Here is a 24296-nt window from a genome sequence, read left to right as displayed (position 1 = left end):
ATGTATTGAGACAATACTTAAATACTAAAAACCTATTAGAAACAGCCCACGTTTGTATATAAAAAAAATAAGTTTTATGACTTAAAGATATTTGTTTATTCCTGCATTACTTCTGCATATTATTTCATATAACACAGTAATTTTCATTATAGTGACAGAAAGTTAAAATCCTTATTTAAAACAACAATTTAATACAGCAAATGATGTTTCTCTTTCATGATTCGGGACAAAATTTACTATCTTAAACAATGAAAATGTGCTCTTCTTACTCAAAGCTTAAATCATTGACATATATCCTGAATATATTTTGCTGGGTACTGTCCAGTATTTTAAGATTCAAAATTACTTTCTGAAAGTATTTCTTACATGTGGTTTGATATATAAAATCAAAAATAAAATGGGACTTAACACAATGAGAGGGATTTGAAGAGATTCAATAGTCAACTCACTGTTTTTCTTGTCTAGACCTGTCTGCATAGAAAAAAATGTTTTTGTAAGGTCCAGACAGAATTCATTTCCATGCAGCCTTTAATGGTTCCTGTCAGAACAAAACAGCTGGGAAACATATGGCATTCATTTTCCTATATCACTTGGAAAGAATTTTACATGTAAATAAAACCAACATAGAAGTGCAGTCTTTTGTGAACTCCTAAATCTTACAGAATGCATACATTTAAAAAATACAATCCATTCTTTGTTTTACGCCACAGGATTGTTTGACAATGATTGGGCTGTAAAAGCCTACTAATTTTACAACATTGTAAAATACTCTACAGTAGTTTTACTTGTATGTTTTAGAGTCACATTTACGATCTTCATTTGTATTTACCATTTATGGAAAAACCTTAGAAGTTTTAGGCCTTCATAGCCCTAAACTAGGTAAGGAGGTTATATTAATTTACAGTATGGCTTAATTAAGGCTGCTTTTCTAAGGTGCTTCTACAGTTAATTTTTATAGCCCACTTATTTTCTTCTGAGAAGGTTTTTGAAATTCAGTTACACTGAGGGTCCATACAATTGCAAAATGTAACAAAACACATGAAAAATACTATAGACCCTGGCCTATAAATAATCCTAAGAAGGGGAAAGGAATTCACATTGTCTTATTTTTTTAGACTTTCAGTACATTGCCTCATCCCAGTGAAGCTAATGATAAGAATTCCCAAAAATGTATGACATCTAGATAGTATAATACATTTCCAGTTTTTACAAATGGCTTCTTGACTTGTTTCTCCCCATATTTTTTAGAACCTTGGGGCTCTGTTCTTTCAAAAGTGCCCATTGGTTCTGGATTTATATCTGAATGTGCTTACAGTCTTTCTTTATGGCAATCTTCCCCTGAAACAAGGATTAGGAAAAAGGTTAAATTGATCTGAGAAGGAAATCTTAAGTCATAAGCTGGCATTTCTTTGATGTTCATGTTCAAAGAATTTTTTTCATCTCCTTTCTAATTCATTTTAATTAATACGACCCTACAAGAAGACTGTGCAAGATTTAATCTCTTTTGGTGTTACTGGTTTATTTCAGGATCCAACCTTGAAGTTATGAATAAATGATAAATAACTTTAAGGGAGTCTTCATTATAAGGATCCAGTACAAAGTGATTCAAGCAGTGTAACAAAAATTATGAAGGACTTAGACATCGGAGGGGTCATTTCATGCAGTGTTAAATAGTGACATCTTGGGGAAGGGCATCTCTGTGCCAAAAAAGTTCTTGACTTAAGCTACATTTTTGAGGATATTTGTGCTTGTTTTCTTACCTACAGTATGCTGTAGAATTCAGGTATTGCTTGTGTATTACTGATACTGTACAGTATGTGGTAAATATCTGCCTTATAAAGTAAAACACTGACTCCTCGAATGTTCTCATTCCTGAATCATTTGATAGCACTTTATTTCATTTTTTTGCTTGGTATTTTCATAAACCAAATGACTATGTCTGTGTCTTAGTTGTAAACAATTTTGAGCTTATTGTGTTTCTTGTCTTTCTGTAAATTGACATAGGAGTCAATTTATCTGCATGTCTTGTGAGTAGAACCAGGAGAAATTCTTTAGGGACTTTATTGGAGATCAATTTGCTTGTGTTTGGTAATAGTCTACAAAGGTCTTTTCTGGCAGGAATGCAGTTAAGCAGCTTAAGGTGTCATGGTAAAATGATCCAAACAATAATCCAAGGAATAATTAAAGCATTAGAATACTAGCTAAATAAATTACAGACTGTTTGCTACAAGTATAAAGTTCTTCATGCACAGGGAAGGACTAAGATTGCCCCTTACTTAATTATATTTTTCACGAGGTTAAACAAACTTTGTTAATTGAAAATTAATCATTGATTTAATACAAAAGTTTTGTTTAAATAACACTTAATGTTTATACACCATGACAGCTTGATAAACCATAATTCCATAACTCTTTGTAAGCTTACTTACATGTTTAGCATTATAGGAACTGTTCCATGTGAAGCATTTTTAATATACATTTTGAACAGGATTTCATGTTAATTAAAAAATATATATTTAAAGGCTTTTTTATTTTGTTCTGTTTGTCTAGATTAGGACATAAAAGTGATCTTAACATGAGTAAATCATTATAAGAGTCTTATTCTTAAATGAGTTGTTTTTCATTAGTTCCAGGAACAAACTGGAGTACTGCTGTCTCATCACATAGTGGAAATGGAATTAAACCTACTGGCATAGCAGAAGTTTACAGCAAATTTAGACCAGTTAAAAGGGTTTCACCGCTGAAGCACCAGCCAGAAACCACAGACAATGAAACGGACAATGACCAATCAAACCAAAAAGAAGACTTCAACAAAGAAGAGTCTTCTGAAAAGCTGCAGCAGTCCAACCTGTCTCCCAGTGACAGTCAGGGCTTTAAAAGCAAAGATTGTGGTTCTGGTGTATTATTTGGGGAGCTTGAGCATTATGACCTCGACATGGATGAAATTCTGGATGTGCCTTATATCAAGTCAAATCATCAGCTCTCCAGTCTCCCCAAGGTAGCCCCGGAAAAAAGAACTGTGGGTATGAATTCAAATGACAAAGGTCATGGAAACAAGACCTGCTCAGTAGTAAACTGTGAGAACCTGCCAGCAAGCATGACACAATTCTGCGTGCTGTCTCCTGTGAAAAGCTCAGAGCTGAGAAAGGCGCAGGCTATTGTCCCAGACCAGCACAGCTACTCGGCTGCAGGATTAGAGTTTTCACAGAATCTGCTTAGCTGTGGCTCCGTTCCCGAGGCTGAAACCCAAGGTAAAAACTTTCCAGGCAGGACGTTTGCTGATTCCCATGTTCATAAGGGAGATAAAACAATGCCCAACTGCCAACCCAGAATATTCCAGTTGCAGAACCCAGTGTCTGCAGAGAGTAAACTGGATGAAAATAGCAACCGGACCTGGACCAACGTGGGAGTGCAAGGAGAGCGAAACGAAGAGGCAAAGAAAGTCAAGAGCATCCTCAACATCGTCAGAGAAGGGCAGATATCATTGCTGGTGAGTTTGCAGAAAATTTGCAGACGCAAGGGGGTGATTGAGTGGTCAAGCTCCGAGAGGAGATTGTCTTACACTGACTTAGTTATTTTTTCAGTTCAATGTAAGCGGTACTTACTTCGACCTTGCTTTTAGAAAAAAAAGTGATAAAATGTATTGCAGCCACCATAAAACATCAAGCACTGATTTATTCTAAACCGATACATTTAATCATTTCAAAAAGCATTAATGTTCTTCATACTTCATGTAATATCTGATGAAGTAAGGAAATACACAACCTGCATTCATAATTTGTTTATCCACAGTTATTCAGGGATTAGCACATTATTCAGAGTCCTATGTCTGGGAACAGAGGGAGCTCTGTAAAGTGCTCATTATTATTCAGCACTGTTTGTGTCAAGTTGTTAAAGCAGCAGTTCACATAGTACACAAGTCTCCTTTGACCCACAGTAGAGGTTTTAGTTAGTTTCAGGCCTCTGATCAAACACCATGCTAATGTGTTGCCAGAGAAACCAGATTTGAATGCACACCATAATATACAAACAAGCCCAGTGAGCTATAGCATTTCTTTTGTTAAAGACCCCAAAGCCGTCAGAGTTAATTAGTAAATCTTACATTGGGAAAATAATTTTCTTTACCGTATGGATGAAATAATGTACTGTGAAAGTAATGTACAGTATGTCTAAAGGTTTATATAATAAATTTGGTACTGTATCTTTTATCTGTTAATCATAGTAAATAACAAATAACTGGTATAACATTGTTCAGATTAAATGTGAACTACAACAAATTCAAAAAGAAATTCAATAGTTTTATAAGGAAAAAGTATTGATTTGTAATATATTGAAGACAGTCTAAAAGAACATAATATATGTGCATTTTATAAAGTGCTTGCTGAAGTGCTGTAAAGATTTTGCAATCTATTTATTCTAATTAATGTACAGTATATCTGGAGTATGGGATAATACATTTTAAAATAATGCCATTTATTGCATCAGAAGTGTGGGGAAACTTCACTTTCTGTTTTGACACCTTGTAACAGAAAATATTTTAAAAATAAAACAGAACACTAGCTTGGTTTATCTAGCTTATGTCCCCATTTACAGCTATATCTCCCACATGATATGTTTTGGCTTTTTACTGAAACTATAAACTTGCTAGCCTGAAATGCTCCAGCCTATAATTTCTAATGTTGTCCAGGAAAAGTAAAGTCATGTTAAATTTCACTTCTGAGAACATAATGCTTATTGCCATGTACTTTATCTGCTTTTCATGTAGTTGATTCTCAGTGATTTTTGCTACATGCACTGTACTCTCCAGTAAATTTGTTTAAACCCAAAAACTGCTCATATATTAAAAAGAAAATGCTGGCTCCTCACTCAAATAATTTCCATATTATTTCTGTAAATTAAATACATTCTGAAAAAAAATGTGTTTTAGCTACAAGGACATTATTCCCAGATCTTCCAGCATTCTTTCTTTATCCGCAGGTCTTTAAAACAAGAATGAAAGCACAAGTCCTTGGGTTTGTGTACTGATGACACTGCAACTGAAATCAGAAACATATTAAAAACAGCAGCACTACTGTCACATTTGTATTATATATAATTACATACCCTCTTTACATTTTTCATATGTATGCAGTTTTTTATTTCTTATCTACTGTTTATAATTTACTTTGACAGCCTTAAGTAGCAAATACTGACAACAGTTTGCAGCAGACTTCAGAAAACTGTATATAAGTTGGTATTCACCAATGTATTGTTCATACTGCCTGTCCAGTATCCTTTGCATTTCTGTGTATGGACACCCATCTCTTGTTGCAATCAAATCTGTGGAAATGTATAAATGACAATTAATTTTTCCCTCAGCTTATGTTGCAGTGCTAGGAAACATAATGGTATCTGACTAGCTTTTAAATTATTTTTGCCTTAAAATTATATAATATTTAATTTAGCAGTTTTAAAAAAACTCTAAGCACTGTACAGTTATATGTAAAATACATACAGTATAAAAAAGTAAAAAGAAGAAACAAAAAGGCACAGCTGACTGACCCAGAAAAACCAAGAGTAGACATAAATTATACATTTCAAGCTATAGTGAAAAAATAAGCTAGTAAATGCCCAAAGACTAGATAGTTGCACGTAGAATTTACTGATTCACTACTAAAGCCATAAATATTTTTGAACAAAAAAACAAACTTTGTCAACACTTACTAATAAGCCCCTATGTCACTTGGGTCAGATGTTACAGTGCAGGAATCTGTCTCTCTGGCTTCATCATATGCTTTATTTGAAGTTATATGTCCTTAAATCCTAAAACACAAGGTCATGTACTAGGATTTCAGATAAATGATTCTATTCTTCTGGTAAATGCTCTTAACTAATCATAAATTTGGTGCTATTGGAGATTGGCTTCAGTTGACTTCTGTATTTAATACTATATTTAATAAAATCTTAGCTAATGCCTAGTTCTTGTCTCTCTCCCTCTAACCCCGCACCATATCCCTCACCTGTGGGGGTTTATCCACATGATTCACATCATTGGAATTGTAAAAAACTGATTGCTTTAAACCAGGGGAAGATGTACAGTAAGAAATTAATGAGTGTGAATTATATGTTGGACACTGATAGTATCTCAAGTGAACTGGTGGGGCTAGAACACTGTAGCCCATAATGTTCGACTGCCACTGGTTTTGTCATTTTGGCATAGCAATATCATTTAGGTGAAAGTAGTATTGGGGAAAAGAAATGCTTTTTTGCAATTCATTACAGGACTCACTCCCTTAGAGCCCTTGTGACTATTCATGTAGTTTTGGTAATCCCATGGTCATGGTCATTCATGGAATGTCGAAGGCCATTGTTTGCCATGTTTGTCATAGACATCCGTAGATGTTGTTCTGTTCTCTTTACCAGTATTCTACTAGGTCTGTAAGAGATTTTGGTTGATTTAAAGATGAAAATATAAAACTGAGCAAGCCTTTATCTAGTTAAACTTAGTAATGTTAAATGTGAAGATTTAACTGGAAGGTAAGGTCTCCAGTTATGTTTTGAGGTTTTAATTAAATAAATGTGGGCTTTTCTTTAATAACATAGTTGAAATACAGTTGACAACAGATTCAGAACTGAAGAAAAAAAATGGTTACAAAGAAAATAAATCTAGCTGATTTGGTGTGTAATATCCCATTGATATTTCACTCTACTGTGAAATCATATTCACTGGAGCTCACACCTGGTTAGCTCCAGTGAATATGATTAAATGCCATGACTTGGTAGATAGTTCTAGGCACCCTCATCCCTTTTAGTATATTGATACATCTGTATATGGTATGGCAAGGAAATTAGATATCATTTACACTATTTCTAGAAATAATGTTGCATTTTATTAACATTATTAACTTGTTAACTCCCATATTTTTCTCTTCTGTGGCTGATAGCCTCATTTAGCAGTGGATAATCTGGAGACGATCCATGATGAGAATGGAAACAACCTCCTGCATGTCTCGGCCTCCCAGGGGCACGCTGAATGCTTGCAGCACCTCACCTCTCTCATGGGAGAAGACTGTCTGAGTGAGCGCAACAATGAGCAGCTCACTCCTGCCGGCCTCTCCATCAAGGTAAGAGGAACACCGGCACAAATTATTGCCATACAATAGTAGCAAGTGAGTAAAATTTATAATAATAATAATAATAATAATAATAATAATTGCTTACACTTATAAAGCGCTTTTCTGGACACTCCACTCAAAGCGCTTTACAGGTAATGGGGACTTCTTTCCACCACCACCAATGTGCAGCCCCACCTGGATGATGCAACGGCAGCCATAGTGCGCCAGAGCGCTCACCACACACCAGCTATCAGTGGGGAGGAGAGCAGAGTAATGTAGCCAATTCATAGAGGGGGATTATTAGGAGGCCATGATTGGTAAGGCCAATGGGAAATTTGGCCAGGACGCCGGGGTTACACCCTACTATTTTCGAGAAACACCCTGGGATTTTTAATGACCACAGAGAGTCAGGACCTCGGTTTTACGTCTCATCCAAAGGACGGCTCCTGTTTACAGTATAGTGTCCCCATCACTATACTGGGGCATTAGGACCCACATGGACCGCAGGGTTAGCACCCCCTGCTGGCCCCACTAACACCTCTTCCAGCAGCAACCTTAGTTTTTCCCAGGAGGTCTCCCATCCAGGTACTGACCAGGCTCACACCTGGTTAGCTTCAGTGGGTTGCCAGTTGTGAGTTGCAGGGTGATATGGCGGCTGGCCAAATTGAAATGCTCAGTGCATTACTTTGTAAAGCTTTAAATGAATATATGATATTTATACCAAAAAATTATTAAACCTCTTCTATACAGTATGTTTGTTCCTTTCTAGATTACGTGATGTTGTTTACATAAGAACATGAGAAAGCTTACAAATACGAGGAAGCCTTTGGACCCATCTATCTAATTTAATTCCTAGTAGCGCATTGATGCAGGAATCCAGCTGCCTCTTGAAAGAGGCCACCGTAATGACTTTAACAACTTAGCTGGGTAGTTTGTTCCAAACCTTGGTGTAAGGAACTCTTTTTTTTAAATTCAAAATGCAATTTATATTCTCTTTTTGAATTAATTTTAGACAAAATATTAATATTAATATATAAGGTGTCTCATTTAAGAAATACTTGGTATAATACCACCTTATTAATATGCATCTCAATTGTGTTATACTGAAAGACTGTAACATTTTTTGCTGCAGAACGGCCGTCTGGAGTGTGTCCGCTGGATGGTGAGTGAAACGGAGGCAATCGCAGAACTGAGCTGCACTAGAGACCACCCCAGCCTCATTCACTATGCTGCGTGTTATGGACAGGTAAGGCAACAGACCATTTTAAACAGCACATGAACTTGTTTTGTTTTTAAATCATCCTGTGTGAAACAATTTTAGCATGTCAGCCTCAACCTCAAATTGCAGCACATTCATGGAATGTCCCATGGAAGATGAACTTGAGGCAGACGTTTACAATAATATCTCAAGTAGTTTCTGAGATATGGTTTACTGAAGCAATCATTTTTATACTTATCCAGGCACCCTTGTAACTTGAGATCAACAATATGCTTTTTAGCTCTTGATATCAAGATTTTGTCCATAGAATGTCTGATCACAAATTACCTTGTCTTCAAGGAAGCTTGGATGGTTAGAATATTGATGTTTAAAATGATTATACTGTCTATTAGTGTTTGAGATATGTTACTTTCACATGGAATGTCCCCACTATTAATCAGTAACAGCTTAAATCCTTAATTTACTTGCAGAGTTGGGGGAACGTTACGGCTCTAGACTCGTAATAAGAAAGATTTTGCCCTACATTCTGTTTTACACTGCTGTAGCACTGCTGTTACTGTTATCTGAGCTTCACTTGCATTGTTTCAGTAAAATGTTCTGCTGAATAAATAGGCAAGAATATAAATTGGCTAAAAACCTCAGCCAAATGAATAACAGTTTAATCTAATATATAGTGAAACTGTTAAAAAGTCATATTAATAGCTCATCCTGCTGAACTCTTTTCATTTCTTCCTCTTCAGGAAAAGATTCTCCTGTGGTTACTGCAGTTCATGCAGGAACAAGGGATTTCATTGGATGAAGTTGACCACTATGGAAACAGTGCAGTTCATACTGCATCTCAGCATGGACATCTAGGCTGTATTCAGGTACATATTTCAGACTAGAATAAACTTCAGTGTGTAGCATTTAGAAATACACTTCAGTGTGTAGCATGTATTGTCCATCAAGTTCATATAACAAATGTTGCTACAACGACACATCCAAATTAATACAGTACATACTGTATTTCATGAAATACAAGCATTTTTTCCATAACAAGTGTAATTCCATTGATCTGTATCAATGTATATATTCTATTTGTATCAATGTCTGTATGCTATTGTAGTTGGAGAAACTACTCATCAAAGTTTTAATGGTCAGTAATTAACATAAAAATTAATTCTGTTGTGATTTTAATTTTTTTCTACTACACAAAAGTAAGTTTGATAATTATTGTATGATTGTTCTGGGATTCGAGAACCAATTGGAGGGATTTGAAAATGGAGGGATGCCTGTATTTACACTGTCTTTTCAAAGGCGACTTTTTTAACTTGAATTATTTAAGTAACTTCATAATGTTAATGATGTCTGTCAGGATTAGAATCCCATCTGTAGGATTCTTATATTGTTGATGTTGTATTGTATCTATATAATATCTAATATAGGGATAGATGCTACTGTAAATAACCTGGTAGTTATTCTTGCAGTATGTGTGATTGAGATCTTCAATATTAACAGCTTGTCCCTGCTTTCACAGACCCTCGTGGAATATGGTGCCAATGTCACCATTCAGAACCAACAAGGAGAAAAGCCTTCTCAGGTTGCTGAGCGACAAGGCCATACCACATGCTCGCGGTACTTGGTGGTTGTGGAAACGTGCATGTCCCTGGCATCACAGGTTGTGAAATTAACCAAGCAGCTGAAAGAGTAAGCCGAAGAATTATGTTGTTATTATTATGTTATGGAAAGAAGAATGTGTATTTGGAGGCTGTACACATTTTCATTGGGGATTTAAAGAAAGAGAATCTACTGTATAGCTAGAATCTGACAATCAAAATAATTCCAAAATGATTATAATAAAATATTATGAATGGTAAAATTCTATTGTACAGTTGATCTAACTGTATGGTATCTTATGCTTGCAGGCAAACTACTGAAAGAATCACTTTGCAAACTCAGCTGCAGCAACTACTGGAAACACAGCAGATGGAAGAGGGCACATTGGCCAACACTCCCAGGTGTGCTCTTGTGACCCAGCTCAGTTCTGTAATTTAACTGTTGTCCACTATATGTTTTGAAAACTGGTTGATAGCGTTGATGTGCGAGAATCTGTGGGAACAAGTCGAACAGTAATACAGGATAACGTTGTTGTTTTTGTGTACTGTAAAAAGTGAATGTTTCTCTGTGTTTCCTTTAAAGAATATCCTGAATTCAACAAGTGTTACATTGGGAGGAAGTGTGCTTAAAAACTCTGAAAGCAAACTAGCGTTCTTTATTTTTAAGCACATTTTGAAATTATCAAACTACTCCTGATCATTTTCTTATCTACTGCAGCACTTACTCTACTGCAGCCCTGTCTATACTATATTGATGCCATATTATTATATTTTAACTTTTCATTTTGTTCTTCTTTTTGCTAGCTCCTCTGTGTCCACTGCAGTAAGCAGGCCTCAAGGGCCCTTTTCTCCTGAGCACAGATCAATGGACCCTGCCCAGTCAGCACTTCAGAGGAGCTGTATTGGCAACCTGGCAGGCCGTAGGCTCTTCAGGCAGAAGGAGGAAGATTCTGATAAGATCCTGCGACAACTGCTGGGAAAGGAGATTGCAGAGAATGTGTGTACACAGGAGAAACTTTCCCTGGAATTCCAGGATGGGCAGAAAGAAGGTCTTGGAGTAGGCCCCAAGATTCTGAGGAGGATGCCAGCAGAGAAAAGAGATCTCAAACTGGCTAGACTGAGACAGATCATGCAGCGTTCTCTCAGTGAGTCAGACACAGACTCCTATCACTCAGAAGAGCAAAAAAACACACCAGTCAAGAGAATAGACAAACCCCGACCACTGCCAATTGTAGAAAACGTGGAATGTACTGAAAGCTTACACTTAATGATCAAAAAGCATGCTTCTGCACGAAAATATGCCTTTGCCAACAGTGTTTCCAAGTCTGTGGACGGACACAGCCCCTCTCCAACTTCAGAAGGCAGCGACCCAGATTACGAATCACACTACCAGGCTGGAATTCTGACAAGAGCTGGAATGACTGGGGAAATGCCCCAGTCTGGAACTGACAGTGTCAGTAATCAAAAAGTTACCACAAGCCCAAAAAGTGCCCTGAAGTCTCCATCATCTAAAAGGAGGACATCTCAAAACTTGAAACTTAGGGTAACCTTTGAGGAACCTGTTGTGCAAATTGAGCAAACAGAAAGTGAAAGTAGTAGTATCAAAGGAAAAGAAGGGGATAAAACTATGCCCAGAACTCCCCCCAGCACTGATTCAGGAGATACGTGGAAAAGACCATTTGGAACATTCAGATCTATAATGGAGTCCCTGAGTGGAAATCAGAACAATAACAATAACAATTACCATTTGGCGCCTGTGGTAAAAGCACCAGCCTCAGGTTTACTACTGAATTCAACAGGAAGAAAATCTTCAGACACAAAAGCAAACCAAATTAGCCCCACAAAGTTAAAGGGCAAGACAGTGAGTGCAGTATAGAATATGACTTTTGATGTGGTTCGTTGTTTTGTTGCTTGCATGTACTGTATTGGCATATACTATATATAAATGTGCTGCTATGTTGTCAAAATCCTGTATAGTGTTAACATTTAAAAAATCTTCAGTCTTCCATGGAATTTAGCAAGATGTGTTAGAGTACCATAAAGTTTTCCTGTAAAATGGCACTTGCAGCCCTTTGTGCACAGGGCATATACAGTATAATGCATCCAAACCAATGTACAGAGCTGCAAAAATATGGTACTACATATGTTATCAAAGTCAACAGCAGATGAATGAAAATTATTTTGTGAATTCTAGATAAGGTTCTTTTAGTTTTGAGTATGTAAATGTACATGGGCAAGTATGTGCTTGTTGTTCTAAAACGTACTGCGAGCACTTTATTTTATAACCATTTCATATCACACTTAGTGATTATCAGGTCTGTATTTAAATAAATGTTTATTAGTAAGAAAGTCCATGGAGACTGTTATACTGCTGTGTTTTAATCTTATGTTAAAACTTAGTTTACAGTAGATTATCTCAGTCATTTTACTTTTGCACTTCTGATGAACACTAGATTACAATATTTACTGAAGTGCATTTTGTTTTATTTGTTCACATTTTTCTGCATCATTTGTATTTTGTCCCTGTAGTTACTAATATTGTTATTTTACCCTACTTCTTCAAATACAAGTTGGTATCCTTCATAAGCTTCCAATGTAAATAAGTAATAAGTAATACCTGTAGGTATTTTTGTTCTTAATGCCAGAGACATAACTGGAGTAGAAACATTATTATTTTTTATACTTTTATATTGACTCTTATGGAGACAAGAAATACTGTAACGGAATTGATAATGATTCTGTTTTCAGCTTTCATTCTCTGCATGGGGTTGCTTGTTGTATTTTTGCATGATCGCTCAAAACCCATTTACCCTGCACTTTTTTAGGATCCTTGTATCTTCAATTCCAATCTGCCTTGCATGCTGATTACTGATGGCCTTCATAACATGTACGCTGCATGGTATGTTTCTCAGAGAATTGTCAGGCTTCTCAAAAAAAAATATTTTTGCAAAGTATACTGTTTTACATTTATGCAGCAGCTTTTCTTCTGTCATTTTTATGTCAGCCTATTCATTCCTAATTGATTAAAAGTCATTTGGTAACCAATATTAGTAAAGGGATGTAGATTTTCTAAGGACATACTGTATATACTGAAGACAACAAATGTAATGGCATCTGAGATGCACATACTCTCATGTGAGCAGTCCAGTTTTAATAATCTGAAATCAAATAGGTTTCAGCTTTACTTGTATGTTTAAGCAGGAGTCTGTAAATGGACTTGTGCGACATTAAGAATTTCTGAATGTAACCCTGTGTGTCTGTTAATGAGCTGTGTTGTCTCAATAGCAGGCTGAATTGCTTTGGTCTCTGTTCTTTATTATAGATTTTAATTAATTTTTGTTTTGATTTATTTGGAGCTTTCTGCTGATGAAGCGTCTCCTTAGATTATTACATGTTTTCTTAAAAAACTATAAGAAAGGTTCCAAACAAGAGAAAGCTAACTAGCTAATTTGCTTTTCGAGCTACTGTAATTCAAAGATTTCATTCTACCGCCAAAGGTATTCTGTGTACTTCCCCATCATTTACACTTGTGTTCTAGCTTCACCTTTGGGACTCTCAGAACTGCAGATACTTTGAAATCCAGTTTCTCACTATAAGATTATTTTGTTTTGAAAAGTCCTCAGTTTAACATTTCCCATTCACTAGAACTCAACATACTAGTTACACTGTTAGTCACCCTTTAGTAGTGCTCCTTGTGTTATGTACTGTATATTTTGGAGTTTGAACGTGTTCTCTTTTTCTATTTGCAGCACTGATGAACTTATCAACTGTTTGGAGAAAAAAACAACAGACAATGCAGAAGATCCAGAGTTACTGGAATTTTTCTTGTAAGAGTCATCATTTTATCTACTGGACCTTGTCTTACTAGACTCTAACAGGATTACCAGTGGCTTCTTCAAGTTTCTTCAAGCAGACCTGGAGTCAAGGGACAGCCACTGATCCAGAGTGCTTTGAGCACTGCCTTTCAATAAGACACTGCACAATTAACTGCTTTGACAGATGAATCAGTGTTTGGTAGAGTTGGAAATGGTCATGTAACAGACTCAGCATTTTCTATTTCTCATTATTTGACACTTGTTTGCTACAAATATTTATGAACCTATGCACTTTCTCATGAAAATTTACATTATACCTGTATTTCTACAGTACATTGAAAATCTAAATTTACAAAATGCTTTTGCAACAACAAATCTTTTGAAGATATGACTTTGTTATTCTTTTCTAAAGTCATTTTTTAATTGTAAAGTGTATTATTTCATTGTTTTTTTTAAATCTGCATGCCTTTTTAATGATGAGCTATGTATTGATAAGCTATTTAGCTGTAGTATGTCTCTTGATTTAATACATTTTCAAGAGATGGAGGTTTCAGCCTTTTTAATCACTGTGGTAAACTATTTGTGTTTAGTGTAAAGTTGTTTATATATGGATTTTTTTGCATTGGTTTTCAGTGTTACCACCATTACATAGCTCTAAGTTTCAGATGTAAGACTACCAGGTCTTCAGAGGAGGCCATTTCAAAATTAATCATACTTAGAGATAACATAGAGGTCATAAACTATGTTTTGATTGTTGTGGTTTTTTTACTAAATTGAAGGTCATGAGCACTCCTTTTTTAATGGAGAATTGATTTTTTTTTTATTTTAGGGAAGTATGCCATTCACTCTAACACAGGCTGTATTGTATTTGTAATATTTTACACACTTTAATAAAATTAAGGGAGAGACTTTCTCCCTGACCACCACCTCTCTTTTCTCTCTTTTTAGCAGTGTAGTTGTCTTGAAGAATTCCCAACTGATAAAGGAGCTTTCTTAACATAGTGCTGAATTGATCAGAGATCTCATTCTGCTGTTTCTTGCCAGGGTAGCATGTTTCATTCTTCTGCAGCTCTTTGCGTAAAGAGGTGTTACCGTCTATGCCATTGTTTTAAATGCAGAATTTGAGATAGCAAAATTTGAGAGTTGTTCATTTATGAGGATCTTTCACTTGTACTAATTTGTTCAAAGAACTTGAAATTAATTATGAATTCTGAATTTTCTGAATCTGTACTGACTATCCTGTAGAATCATATTGTCACGAAAATGATGCTTTATCTTATTTTTTAATTTTCATTTCCCTGTGCATACATCAGTGTAATACAAATAAGACTGACAGAATATAAGACATATTGATCAATAATTCTTGCTTCAATTTGATCTCCCCTTAATGGTCAAACGTGTATGGCTGTTACACTGGCAGTGCATATTACCCCTGTCTTCAGTGACAAAGAGTATTTTTAAAAGGTTATGGATAACATATCTTGTTTCTTTCAGTACTGTTAATAGAATGCCATAATGCCCTGACGATTTATTTGCCTTAAGTGTGTCTAGCACCTCTAACACTGCCAAGCATGTAATGACTCAATACTATTACTGCAGCCTTCAAGATGCAAGTCTGAAGTAGGTTTGAACGCTGATGAAATCTGAGAAGTTCCAATTCGGTCGATGCAGACGTTCTCAATTTTACAAACAAAGTGGGCAGCCAGCCAGCCATCTTGATTTTCGCATGAACGGCATTACATACAACATAATTGTACGGTCATTATAATACTAACAGCAGGAGCAATTTGCATTGCAAGCTACATTGCACAAAATAGCTGATGACCTACAGTAGTGTGGCAGAAATGTTACTGCAGCACAGCCTAGAATACAATTCAATTCCTGCATTGATTTCGAAGAAGATTTTAAAAGGATTTTCAAAAATGCAGGCTAGGCCACAGAGGGCCATTGGTCCACACAGGGCTCCAGTTTTTGTCACCCATAAAATGACTTGGAAATGGAAGTTGCCCTGCTTTGGCCCAGTTAGCCAGTTTCAAAAGAGTGGAAAATGTCCTTGCTAGCACAAGAGGACTCTAGTGCTTAGAAGTCTAAAATTCCTTTCAGTAACATTTTCTCAATTGTGTAGTGCTTTATAATTCCAAAGGATCCCAAAGCACTTTACATATAGAACCATCTAGCAGCCATTATGTACCAACAGTACCAAACACAGCAGGTTAGGTAGAAAAGTGAAAATTTACTTCTTGAATTAAGGGGGGTATTTTAAAGAGGCCAAACTGCACAAGCCAAAAGTGAAACTGAACTAGGACCACAGGATTAACAATCCTTACTTTTACATACAATGCCATGGGACATTTAATTTTCTAGTTGTTGGGACCTCTTTTTAACATTATATCTGAAGGATGACACCTCCTACAGCACAGTGTTATCTGTCGGCATACTGGGGCTCCTGTTTAGGTATTTTGGTCCTAAGGGAAAAATGCAACCTACTGATCCACCAAGACCACTTACAGTATAACAACACCAGATCTTCTAAGACATCTCTCATCCTAGTACTTACCACACCCAAATACAGCAACTGTTTCCTGCAAAGGTTTGTATGCAGATGTTGTGTCTAAAAAGCTCTTCAAATGAAGGGAATACTTTATTTCATGTTATACTTAAGAATTAACATACTGTAGTAAAGGCAGAATTTTGGGGTAATACTTTATTTTACTGTAGTAAAGTACTTTAAGCACTTAAGATTAATACATTTCCAGGACTGAATGGTGTCCTTTCAGTTGTACTTTTGGAAACATGGGAATGTTATAAGCAATTGACACAACACTTGACAGGGGCAGCATCCATAGATTTAGAAAAGGTAGGTCTTGCTCAATTAACTTGTTTGAGTTGAAGAAGCAACACCAGTAATAGACGCATATACGATATAATGTATTTATATTTTCAGAATGCATCTATTTATTCCTCTAAGAAATAAATCTCAAGTTACAGGTGGGTAGGCATTTGGGGAAATACGTGTTTGCATTGAGAATTGGTTAATAGATTGAAATTGAAATGTTATTTTTGAAGAGAGTACTAATGGAGAAGACTTAAGTGTTTGACACATCATTTACATCTGTAACACAATGTGTGGAAACAGCAAAACACACAAAATGTTAGGATACAATTTACATCAACGAATTTTATGTTAAATTTGTGTAATACTGTATACTAGTAAGTACTCATCTAGAGTATTGTGTAAAATTTTGTTCATCGTGTTACAAAAAAGATATTTCTGCCCTGGAATCAGTCCAGAAAAGCGCAACCAGATACTGTATGTTCTGGCACTAAAGTGAATGCCCTACATTGGCAGCTTTAAAGGACTGAATCGTTTTAGTCTTGAGTAGACTGAACAGACTATGAGGGGATTTGATCCAAATATTCAAAATCCTTACAATTTCAACCCAGTGGACTTCTTCCGAATAAACAGTGAAATACAAACCAGAGGGCACAAGTCAAAACTATGTGGAAGTGCATGTAAAACTTGAGAACAAGAGGCATTTGTTTGTATTATGGGAGTATGGAACAATCTGCCCAGTAATGTTGTTGAAACCGATATCCTGGCTTCTTTCAAAAAAGGATGAATGAGACTCTGGATTAATTAATTACTAACTACCAAATGGGGTAGATGGGCCAGATAGTCTCTTCCTCATAGCTATTCTTTTGGGCCTAGTGTGTCTAGAGATTTTCACACCACTTGGCCTTTAATAACATGAATAATTTTGTTTTTTTGTTTAATTGGATTAATTTGCCAATTTCTCTTAGGTTTTTGCAGCAGTAACAGTATCAGTGCAGAAACCTATAAGGCCTACAGAAACACTGGCACCCCAAGATCACCATTGGGGACCCCTGCCATAAAAAAGTACATGTACATTTGGGAGACTGTATTAGCTCTTGAAAAGTAACTGCACCATTGAGTAACAAAAAGTACTAGTTTCATATATTAATTGTAAGTAGCACATTGAAAGATGTTCATAGCTTGAACGAAAAGTGTAAATAAGCTGCAATCGCGAGACCTTGTGCGACTTCATAACGTGAAGTTAAATAAATCTACTGTTTTCAATGCATTGTATTACTACTTAAAGTATGAACGAGCTGCATAATGCATGCATTTTAACTTTTTCGTCATAATATCAGTGTCAGAAATACTACTGCATTGATGCATCTGAACCATTAAAACCGACAGTCACAAGATGGATTACTACAGAGACAAATGTCAGGATTTCGGGTAAAACACATTGATCTGACGAAATTAAAAGTTTTATGGAACGCGCTACTCTTTTGCCATCGATGGGATTAATAACTAGTTAATAATTTTAATCTAATAATACTATTACTGTTACTAAGTGTTTTTCCCTCCTTACATTCTTAGCTGTACATATACACGATTGTTAACGGTCAGGAACGTGACAAGTAAAAACTCGGATAAAGACATGTAATAGCTACTTTATACAAGTCCACACATAGCGTACAATGTTTATGAAGTAGAGCCCTCAGTTTGAAAACTACTTCCGACTGTGACAGGCGGGTATTCAGTCAAGACCATACGATTTTCTTTAAAAAAACAATTCCGTTTCTAAATTCTCAAACAATCTGAGCAAAATATACGTCGTTTTGTCCTTGGACAAAATTGCTCCACGTTAACGGGTGGATTAATATTTTTTACCATAATATGGATGGAACAAGTCCAGTCATAATCGACCATTTCTATTTATAAGAGTTCATTTTTCAGAGGTTCTTCCTTGTACTGCAAGACGTTGGACCCCCAATACGAATATGGCGTATTGATACGTCGCACTGTCTTTTTAATTACGAAATAACATTTTTCCTAAATAAACGGATACTTAATTTGTACGAAAATATAACTACACCTATAGTACATACAAATACAGCACTTCTATTAGTGCTGTATATGGATTGCACTCGGAAAATGTGACTGCAGCCCTGCATTTGAAATTAGTTTGTTTTCAGAACCTGTATGTTGCCTGTCAGTGTTGGTGGCTGCGAATCTGAAAAGGGCTGTCCCGTAAATCTGTTGAAACATTGTTCACTATCTTGAGGGTGACTGACCACTACTGTACCTTCAAAGTTTGAAGTACGGGACATTTTTTCTTAGTGTCTTATGTCTTGTGTTCTTATTCTAGTGTTCCCCTCTGGGTGGCGCCACTGCTCTTTACTGCATCAGCTCTGAAGACTGACAGACAGAGGCGAAGAAAGGCATACAAACTAATCAGTCTCACACTGGTCAGTAGTACCACACATTTAATCTCTCCATCCAGTCTGACTAAAATCAGTAAACACAGTGGGTCAGTATTAAAATTTGACTATCAAACTGCATTAGTCTATCCTAGCTAGGCTTATAGGCAGTGTGTTTGTATTGATTCCCTCTTTATCTCTGTGCAGTTTAATCTTGGACACATTTTCCCCCAGGCTTTTATCAATCATGGCCCACCTTATAATCTCCATCCATTAATTGGCTTCATTACTCTATTCTCCTGCCCAACTGATAACTAATGTGTGATGAGTGTGCTGGCACACTTTGGCTGCTGTCGCATCATCCAGCTGGTGCTACAGAGGGGTGGAGGGGAGTCCCCATTACCTCTAAAGCACTTTGAGTGGAGTGTCCAGAAAAGCACTATATAAGTATAATGAATTGTTATTAATTATTAATAATATACTGTAGTGTCCTGTCAGTGATTCTGTGTTAATCACCTCTCGTTCTCAGTGCAGTATTAATGTACTGCAGTGTCCAGACAGCATGTCAGTAATACTCCCCAGTTGTGTCGCTGCCTTTTTCTCAGTGGCACAGGGGGCTGAGTTCCAGTCAGAAAAGATGTCCCACCTTTGTATATCCCACTGAGTTGAAGAAACTGGTGCGCAGTGTGTTTCCCGAGCAGTTGTGTGCTTACCCTGACCCTGCACATCCACAGGTACACAGAAAGAATAAACGCCTTGCACCTGACTGCCCCTGCTTTTTTCTCTCCCTTTTTTTTCTGTCCCTGTGACCCTGGGAAATTAGGACAAAAACAATACAGAAACAGTTGAGACAAAGAACCAAGGAAAGATTTAAATAAGGAACAACATGGAGGCAGAAATCATAAAAAAAACATATGCATAAGTTGTTTTTTTTTAATTCCATTGCATGCATTGACCATGTCACAGATAAATTGCAAAGAGAAGAAATTACAGTTTGACTAAAGAATTACTTAATTGGATTACAAGAGAATGCATATCAATTCATTCTTTTACAGGTGTTTCATGTGACCTTAGATGACCTTTACAAGGTGGACACAGACTGCTAACGGTCTCTCTTTTTGAAGGCTGCTGTGCCCCTCCCTCATCGAGCCGGACCTGTTATCTGATGAAGTGGGAAAAAATAAGCATTTTTTCATCAGGCTTCTCATACAGCTGTACAGTGCCTGGATTCAAATATTGATTCATCTACTATAAAGGATAATTAATAAGATATGGCTGCCAATTGAGCAATTGCCAACTGTCAATAAGTGAGGGGAACAGAATAGCTCAAGTTGTAACAAACCCCACAATACACCGTGCTGATTCTTTTTTTCCTTCACTTCAAACTCAGGAGTCAAACCAAAACATTAGCATTTTATTAGCTTGGTGAGGTGATTGGCCAGGGTGGAGTTTCAGAGTATTTAACATTCCAAGTAGATTGCACTCCATTTTGTATAGGGAATAACTACATTGAAAAACCAAAAAGTCACACTTGCATTATCTCACAAGAACGACGTTGTAACAACAGGCAGTGCACTAGAAATCTTGGAGGACAACAAGATTGAATTATATTTTTTATGTACTACAGTTGGACTTTTTTTTCTCCATTGTTTAATAAAACTAGAGTCTAGATTGCAGTTGATTTAACAGCTGTTTTTTGTTAGTGATCTGGCATAATTTATATCTGGAACAAGGATTTAAAATGAAAATACACTGGGTATACTACAAAATGTCATAAGCAGCCTGATAACACCTTTTGAGTGTGCACCAACTGCTTTTTAAAAAAGAACTGCAACCCACTCTTGTTGTGGAGCAGTTTAAACTTGCACCATCTAGTGGAACAATCATGCATTAACAGCAAAAACTACATTTCGTCTTATAAAACAAGGTAAGAGAACAAACATATAACTCTTACATACTGTATATTGCTTTAAAACTAATGATATACATTGTGCTCTTCCACAGATAGCATCTTAAATAATTTATCTCTAAATTCTGTCCATAATCAAAATCCCTTGTACAATATAAATAACTTGTGTGTATTTACAGTATATTGTTTGAAGAAAATGTGTATTTTTGTCATTTTAGATAACTTACTGAGGTCCTACCTGCTCATTAAATGTGACACTTTTCAAAAGATTTGTGGTGTTAACCCCAGTGCCCTGGTTAAATTCAACTAGAGTTAGGTATTTGTTTGCCTTTATTCAATTAATTTTGAAGTACTTCTACAAGGGATCCGTTATGCAGTAGAGCTGTGTGTGCATAATTGCTACCAGAATCTGCCATTATTAATATTGATAATGATGACGGTGATGATGATGATCATAACAAAATAGGCTGAATTCCAGGGGAGTGTATGAGCAAGTATTTTGAATAGGCTGCTGGTCTATGAATACGTGTCAAACAATTGCTGTTCCTTCCCTGAATCTGATGCCTTCCATTAATTACCATCTGCGGAGTGATGGTTATATACATTATCACAAGTTGGACCTTGTAGAGGGGTGGCTACCAATCCCTCCAATCTGTTCACTGTCACTGTGACAGTCTTCCAGGGTAGACACATAATCTCTCAGCCCCAGAACGCGAGGGACGAAATGGGTATCTGGACTGGGAAACATCAGTACAGAGTTCTCCTGAGAGAGGACCCAGAAGACTTCAAAGGATACCGCCACTTGCCAGCACAGTTGACCATTGGCACAGATGGGCAGATCTCTTTTATCTTAGGCCACAGGAGGCATTCTGCAGAATGTGCAGATCGCCCGGCCACAACAAAAAGAAATGCACTACAAAAAAATGCCACAACTGGGGAGCAGAGGGACACAGAGTGAAGGAGTGCAAAGTCTTCAAAAATGTGATGTATATCCTGATACAAGTACTGTATCTGAAAGAAAATTTTATTTGTTTATTTATTTATTGGAGCAACAGTGGCCCCAGCAACTGGATGTCTCTACATTTGTGTTGTTTTATTGCTGCATATGCTCCTCCCATTTACTGCATGACAATTTTGCTGCAGGCATTATGAAGCAAACTGTGCTGTCCATGTGCTCTTACAAGTGTCATGAAAGAACCACATTGATTATATATTGACTGTTCCAAAGTGGCACAGAACAGTTTAAGAAAAGATATCAATTACCCTAAACCCATCACACTTCGTGAATGAGCAAATGGCAACTTAGCAGTGATTGTCCTTTGTCTGGTCTAAGACCTAACTTTCTCCTAACAATAGTATAGTAGCAAATTACCATACAGTGTTCTTTATTGTCATTTTTGGCATACATCTTGTGCTAATATTTCCAAATTTACATTACTAAAACTGCAAAGAATATATCTTTCCTTGCAAATCATGGGCTGATATGTACAAAATGCTGCTCTTTTATTAATTTTTTTATGAGAGTAAGTGAAATCAGATAAAGAACATACAGTACCTGATGAAACATAACTTATTTTAATTATTGAAATAATACTGCATGAAAATATCCTTTGATGTATGAAATGAACATCTAAATTAGGTTCTTTGAAAAAATTGTGTTTCATTTTGCTAAACTGCCATACGTGAAAAGGTGGCTGCTTTTGCAGTATTAGAAGATGTATTTGTCTTGTTGACAAATACATTTGAAGGCACCCCATAACTGCTAGTGCCCAGCATCAGATATGAAGACAGTTATTGTCTTGTCTTTAACTTTGCAACAATGGCATACACATATTTATAATAAGTAATAAGGATAAGTCTTGCAGATTGTCCATTGAGCTGTTGCTGACAGATGTAAATGTCAGTTGAATGATAAATATATTCATTTAAAAATGTAGTGATTTGATTGGTGGCTCCCATAAGGCATGTTCTTTATTTGACCATTTTACAATAATTTGCACTCTAAGTGGACTTAGAATTAATATTTCTTTGAAAAACTAAAAACCGTGAAAGGGCAAGCAGCATTGGCCTATTGACAGAAATGACGAAAATAAATTGAGTTTAAACTTGAATTTATTCTTACTCATAGCTACACATTTATGTATTAAGATTTAGAAAGCCATAGACTGTTTATGGGTTAACATGGTTGACATTTATTTTCATATTAATAAATATTTGGGATTGTTCTCCATTTTGTGCAGAGTGCATTTTACTGTGCGTTAAGGATTTCAATATAATCTTTTAAATCCATACATTTTCAAATTGCAAATTTGTGCTTACATACAGTATCTGAAGGATATGTTTCTAGAACCCTCGATTTTCAACAAAATATGTTCAATGTGATGTGTAAAATACAATAAAATGCCATAACCACATAGCAAACAGCTGTTCTTTTATTGAAATAAACATTAATGGGGAGTTTCTGGAAGATGCAGACAGTTTCTGGAAGAATACCATCACTTACAAAAAATGAATACAGGTACATAGTATTCTTTCATTTTAGCCAGGGACAATAAATAAAATAAACTGGCTATTTTCCTAAAAAACATCTCGTGAGATCTTGACTAGTCAATGTCAAGTGTGACATGTATAAGATTCTATACGGAGTTAAAAAAAGGACACTTTAATGAAAATAATATTCTTAAGTACCAATTCTTAATTTGTATATTGGACATTGAAATTGATTTTAAAGTGTGGGATAACTTTTTTTTGAAGAATTTTGGCAGGCTTTTGACAGTTACATTTTTCCTTGACTGATTCAACCATTTTATTTTTCAGTAAAAGAAGAAAACTGGCAAATGCATTAAACCAAGCTATAGCAGAAATAACTAATTTAACAGATGTAAAATTCAACTTGGAAAGGTACACAACTGTTATACTCTATAAATATGTGAACTATTTGAATTATGTGAGACCGTATTTGCTTGACTGAATGTATTGGCTGTCTACTCTTTTAAAGACTGAATTATGCATATTGTTTTCCTGTACTGAAAAAAGTCTGGCGAAAAGATAAATAAAAAGTGCTAAAAAATAAAAATTCCTCTGTGTTGTTGTTCACTGGCTTTAATGTTTATCCATTTTCTAAACAAATGAAACTCGATGCAGTTCTTGTGCCCTATGAACAATTTTGAAATCCATGTGCAAAGTAGTCTCTTAAATGGCTCTCCTGGCAGATATGTTTTTTTGTGTATGATCCTGTTATCATACTGTATATGCTCAGTTTGCTATAAGATCTCCGATACTTCCATAAGTACGTTTAATGCAGTACATGCATTAAAATGGATTAATGTAGTCCTTTTTAAAGGACCATTTTACTGGGATTAGGCATACAGTTAATCTATATATGTGTTACCCACGCTAGGTTCTTTTAGTCTCTCTATAGTGTTTGAGCAT

At 36.0% G+C, this 24296-nt stretch overlaps 1 protein-coding gene and 1 long non-coding RNA gene across 3 annotated transcripts in view; both read left to right on the top strand.

Annotated features, from left to right (window-relative positions):
- sncaip (synuclein, alpha interacting protein) overlaps positions 1-14649 on the top strand; it is a 52568-nt gene extending 37919 nt beyond the window's left edge. The window contains exons 4-12 of one of the 2 annotated variants that reach the window (XM_015336472.2): positions 2628-3490; positions 6924-7103; positions 8227-8340; positions 9054-9179; positions 9830-9999; positions 10218-10310; positions 10713-11769; positions 12734-12807; positions 13658-14649. In XM_015336472.2, the coding sequence (XP_015191958.2) occupies positions 2628-3490; positions 6924-7103; positions 8227-8340; positions 9054-9179; positions 9830-9999; positions 10218-10310; positions 10713-11769; positions 12734-12807; positions 13658-13739 (2759 nt within the window). In that variant the 3' untranslated portion in view covers positions 13740-14649. The remainder of the gene's footprint in view (positions 1-2627; positions 3491-6923; positions 7104-8226; positions 8341-9053; positions 9180-9829; positions 10000-10217; positions 10311-10712; positions 11770-12733; positions 12808-13657) is intronic. The other variant, XM_015336480.2, reaches the window with a different exon arrangement.
- Positions 14650-17924: 3275 nt separating this feature from the next.
- LOC138237864 (uncharacterized) lies at positions 17925-19680 on the top strand. Its single transcript, XR_011189177.1, has 3 exons — positions 17925-17987; positions 18904-19003; positions 19561-19680. It is a non-coding gene; the product is annotated as an uncharacterized lncRNA (long non-coding RNA).
- Positions 19681-24296: the final 4616 nt, after the last annotated feature.

Source organism: Lepisosteus oculatus, chromosome 3 (assembly GCF_040954835.1).
Source record: "Lepisosteus oculatus isolate fLepOcu1 chromosome 3, fLepOcu1.hap2, whole genome shotgun sequence".
In the NCBI taxonomy this organism is placed as follows: Eukaryota; Metazoa; Chordata; class Actinopteri; order Semionotiformes; family Lepisosteidae; genus Lepisosteus; species Lepisosteus oculatus.
This window is presented reverse-complemented; position numbering and strand designations above follow the sequence as displayed.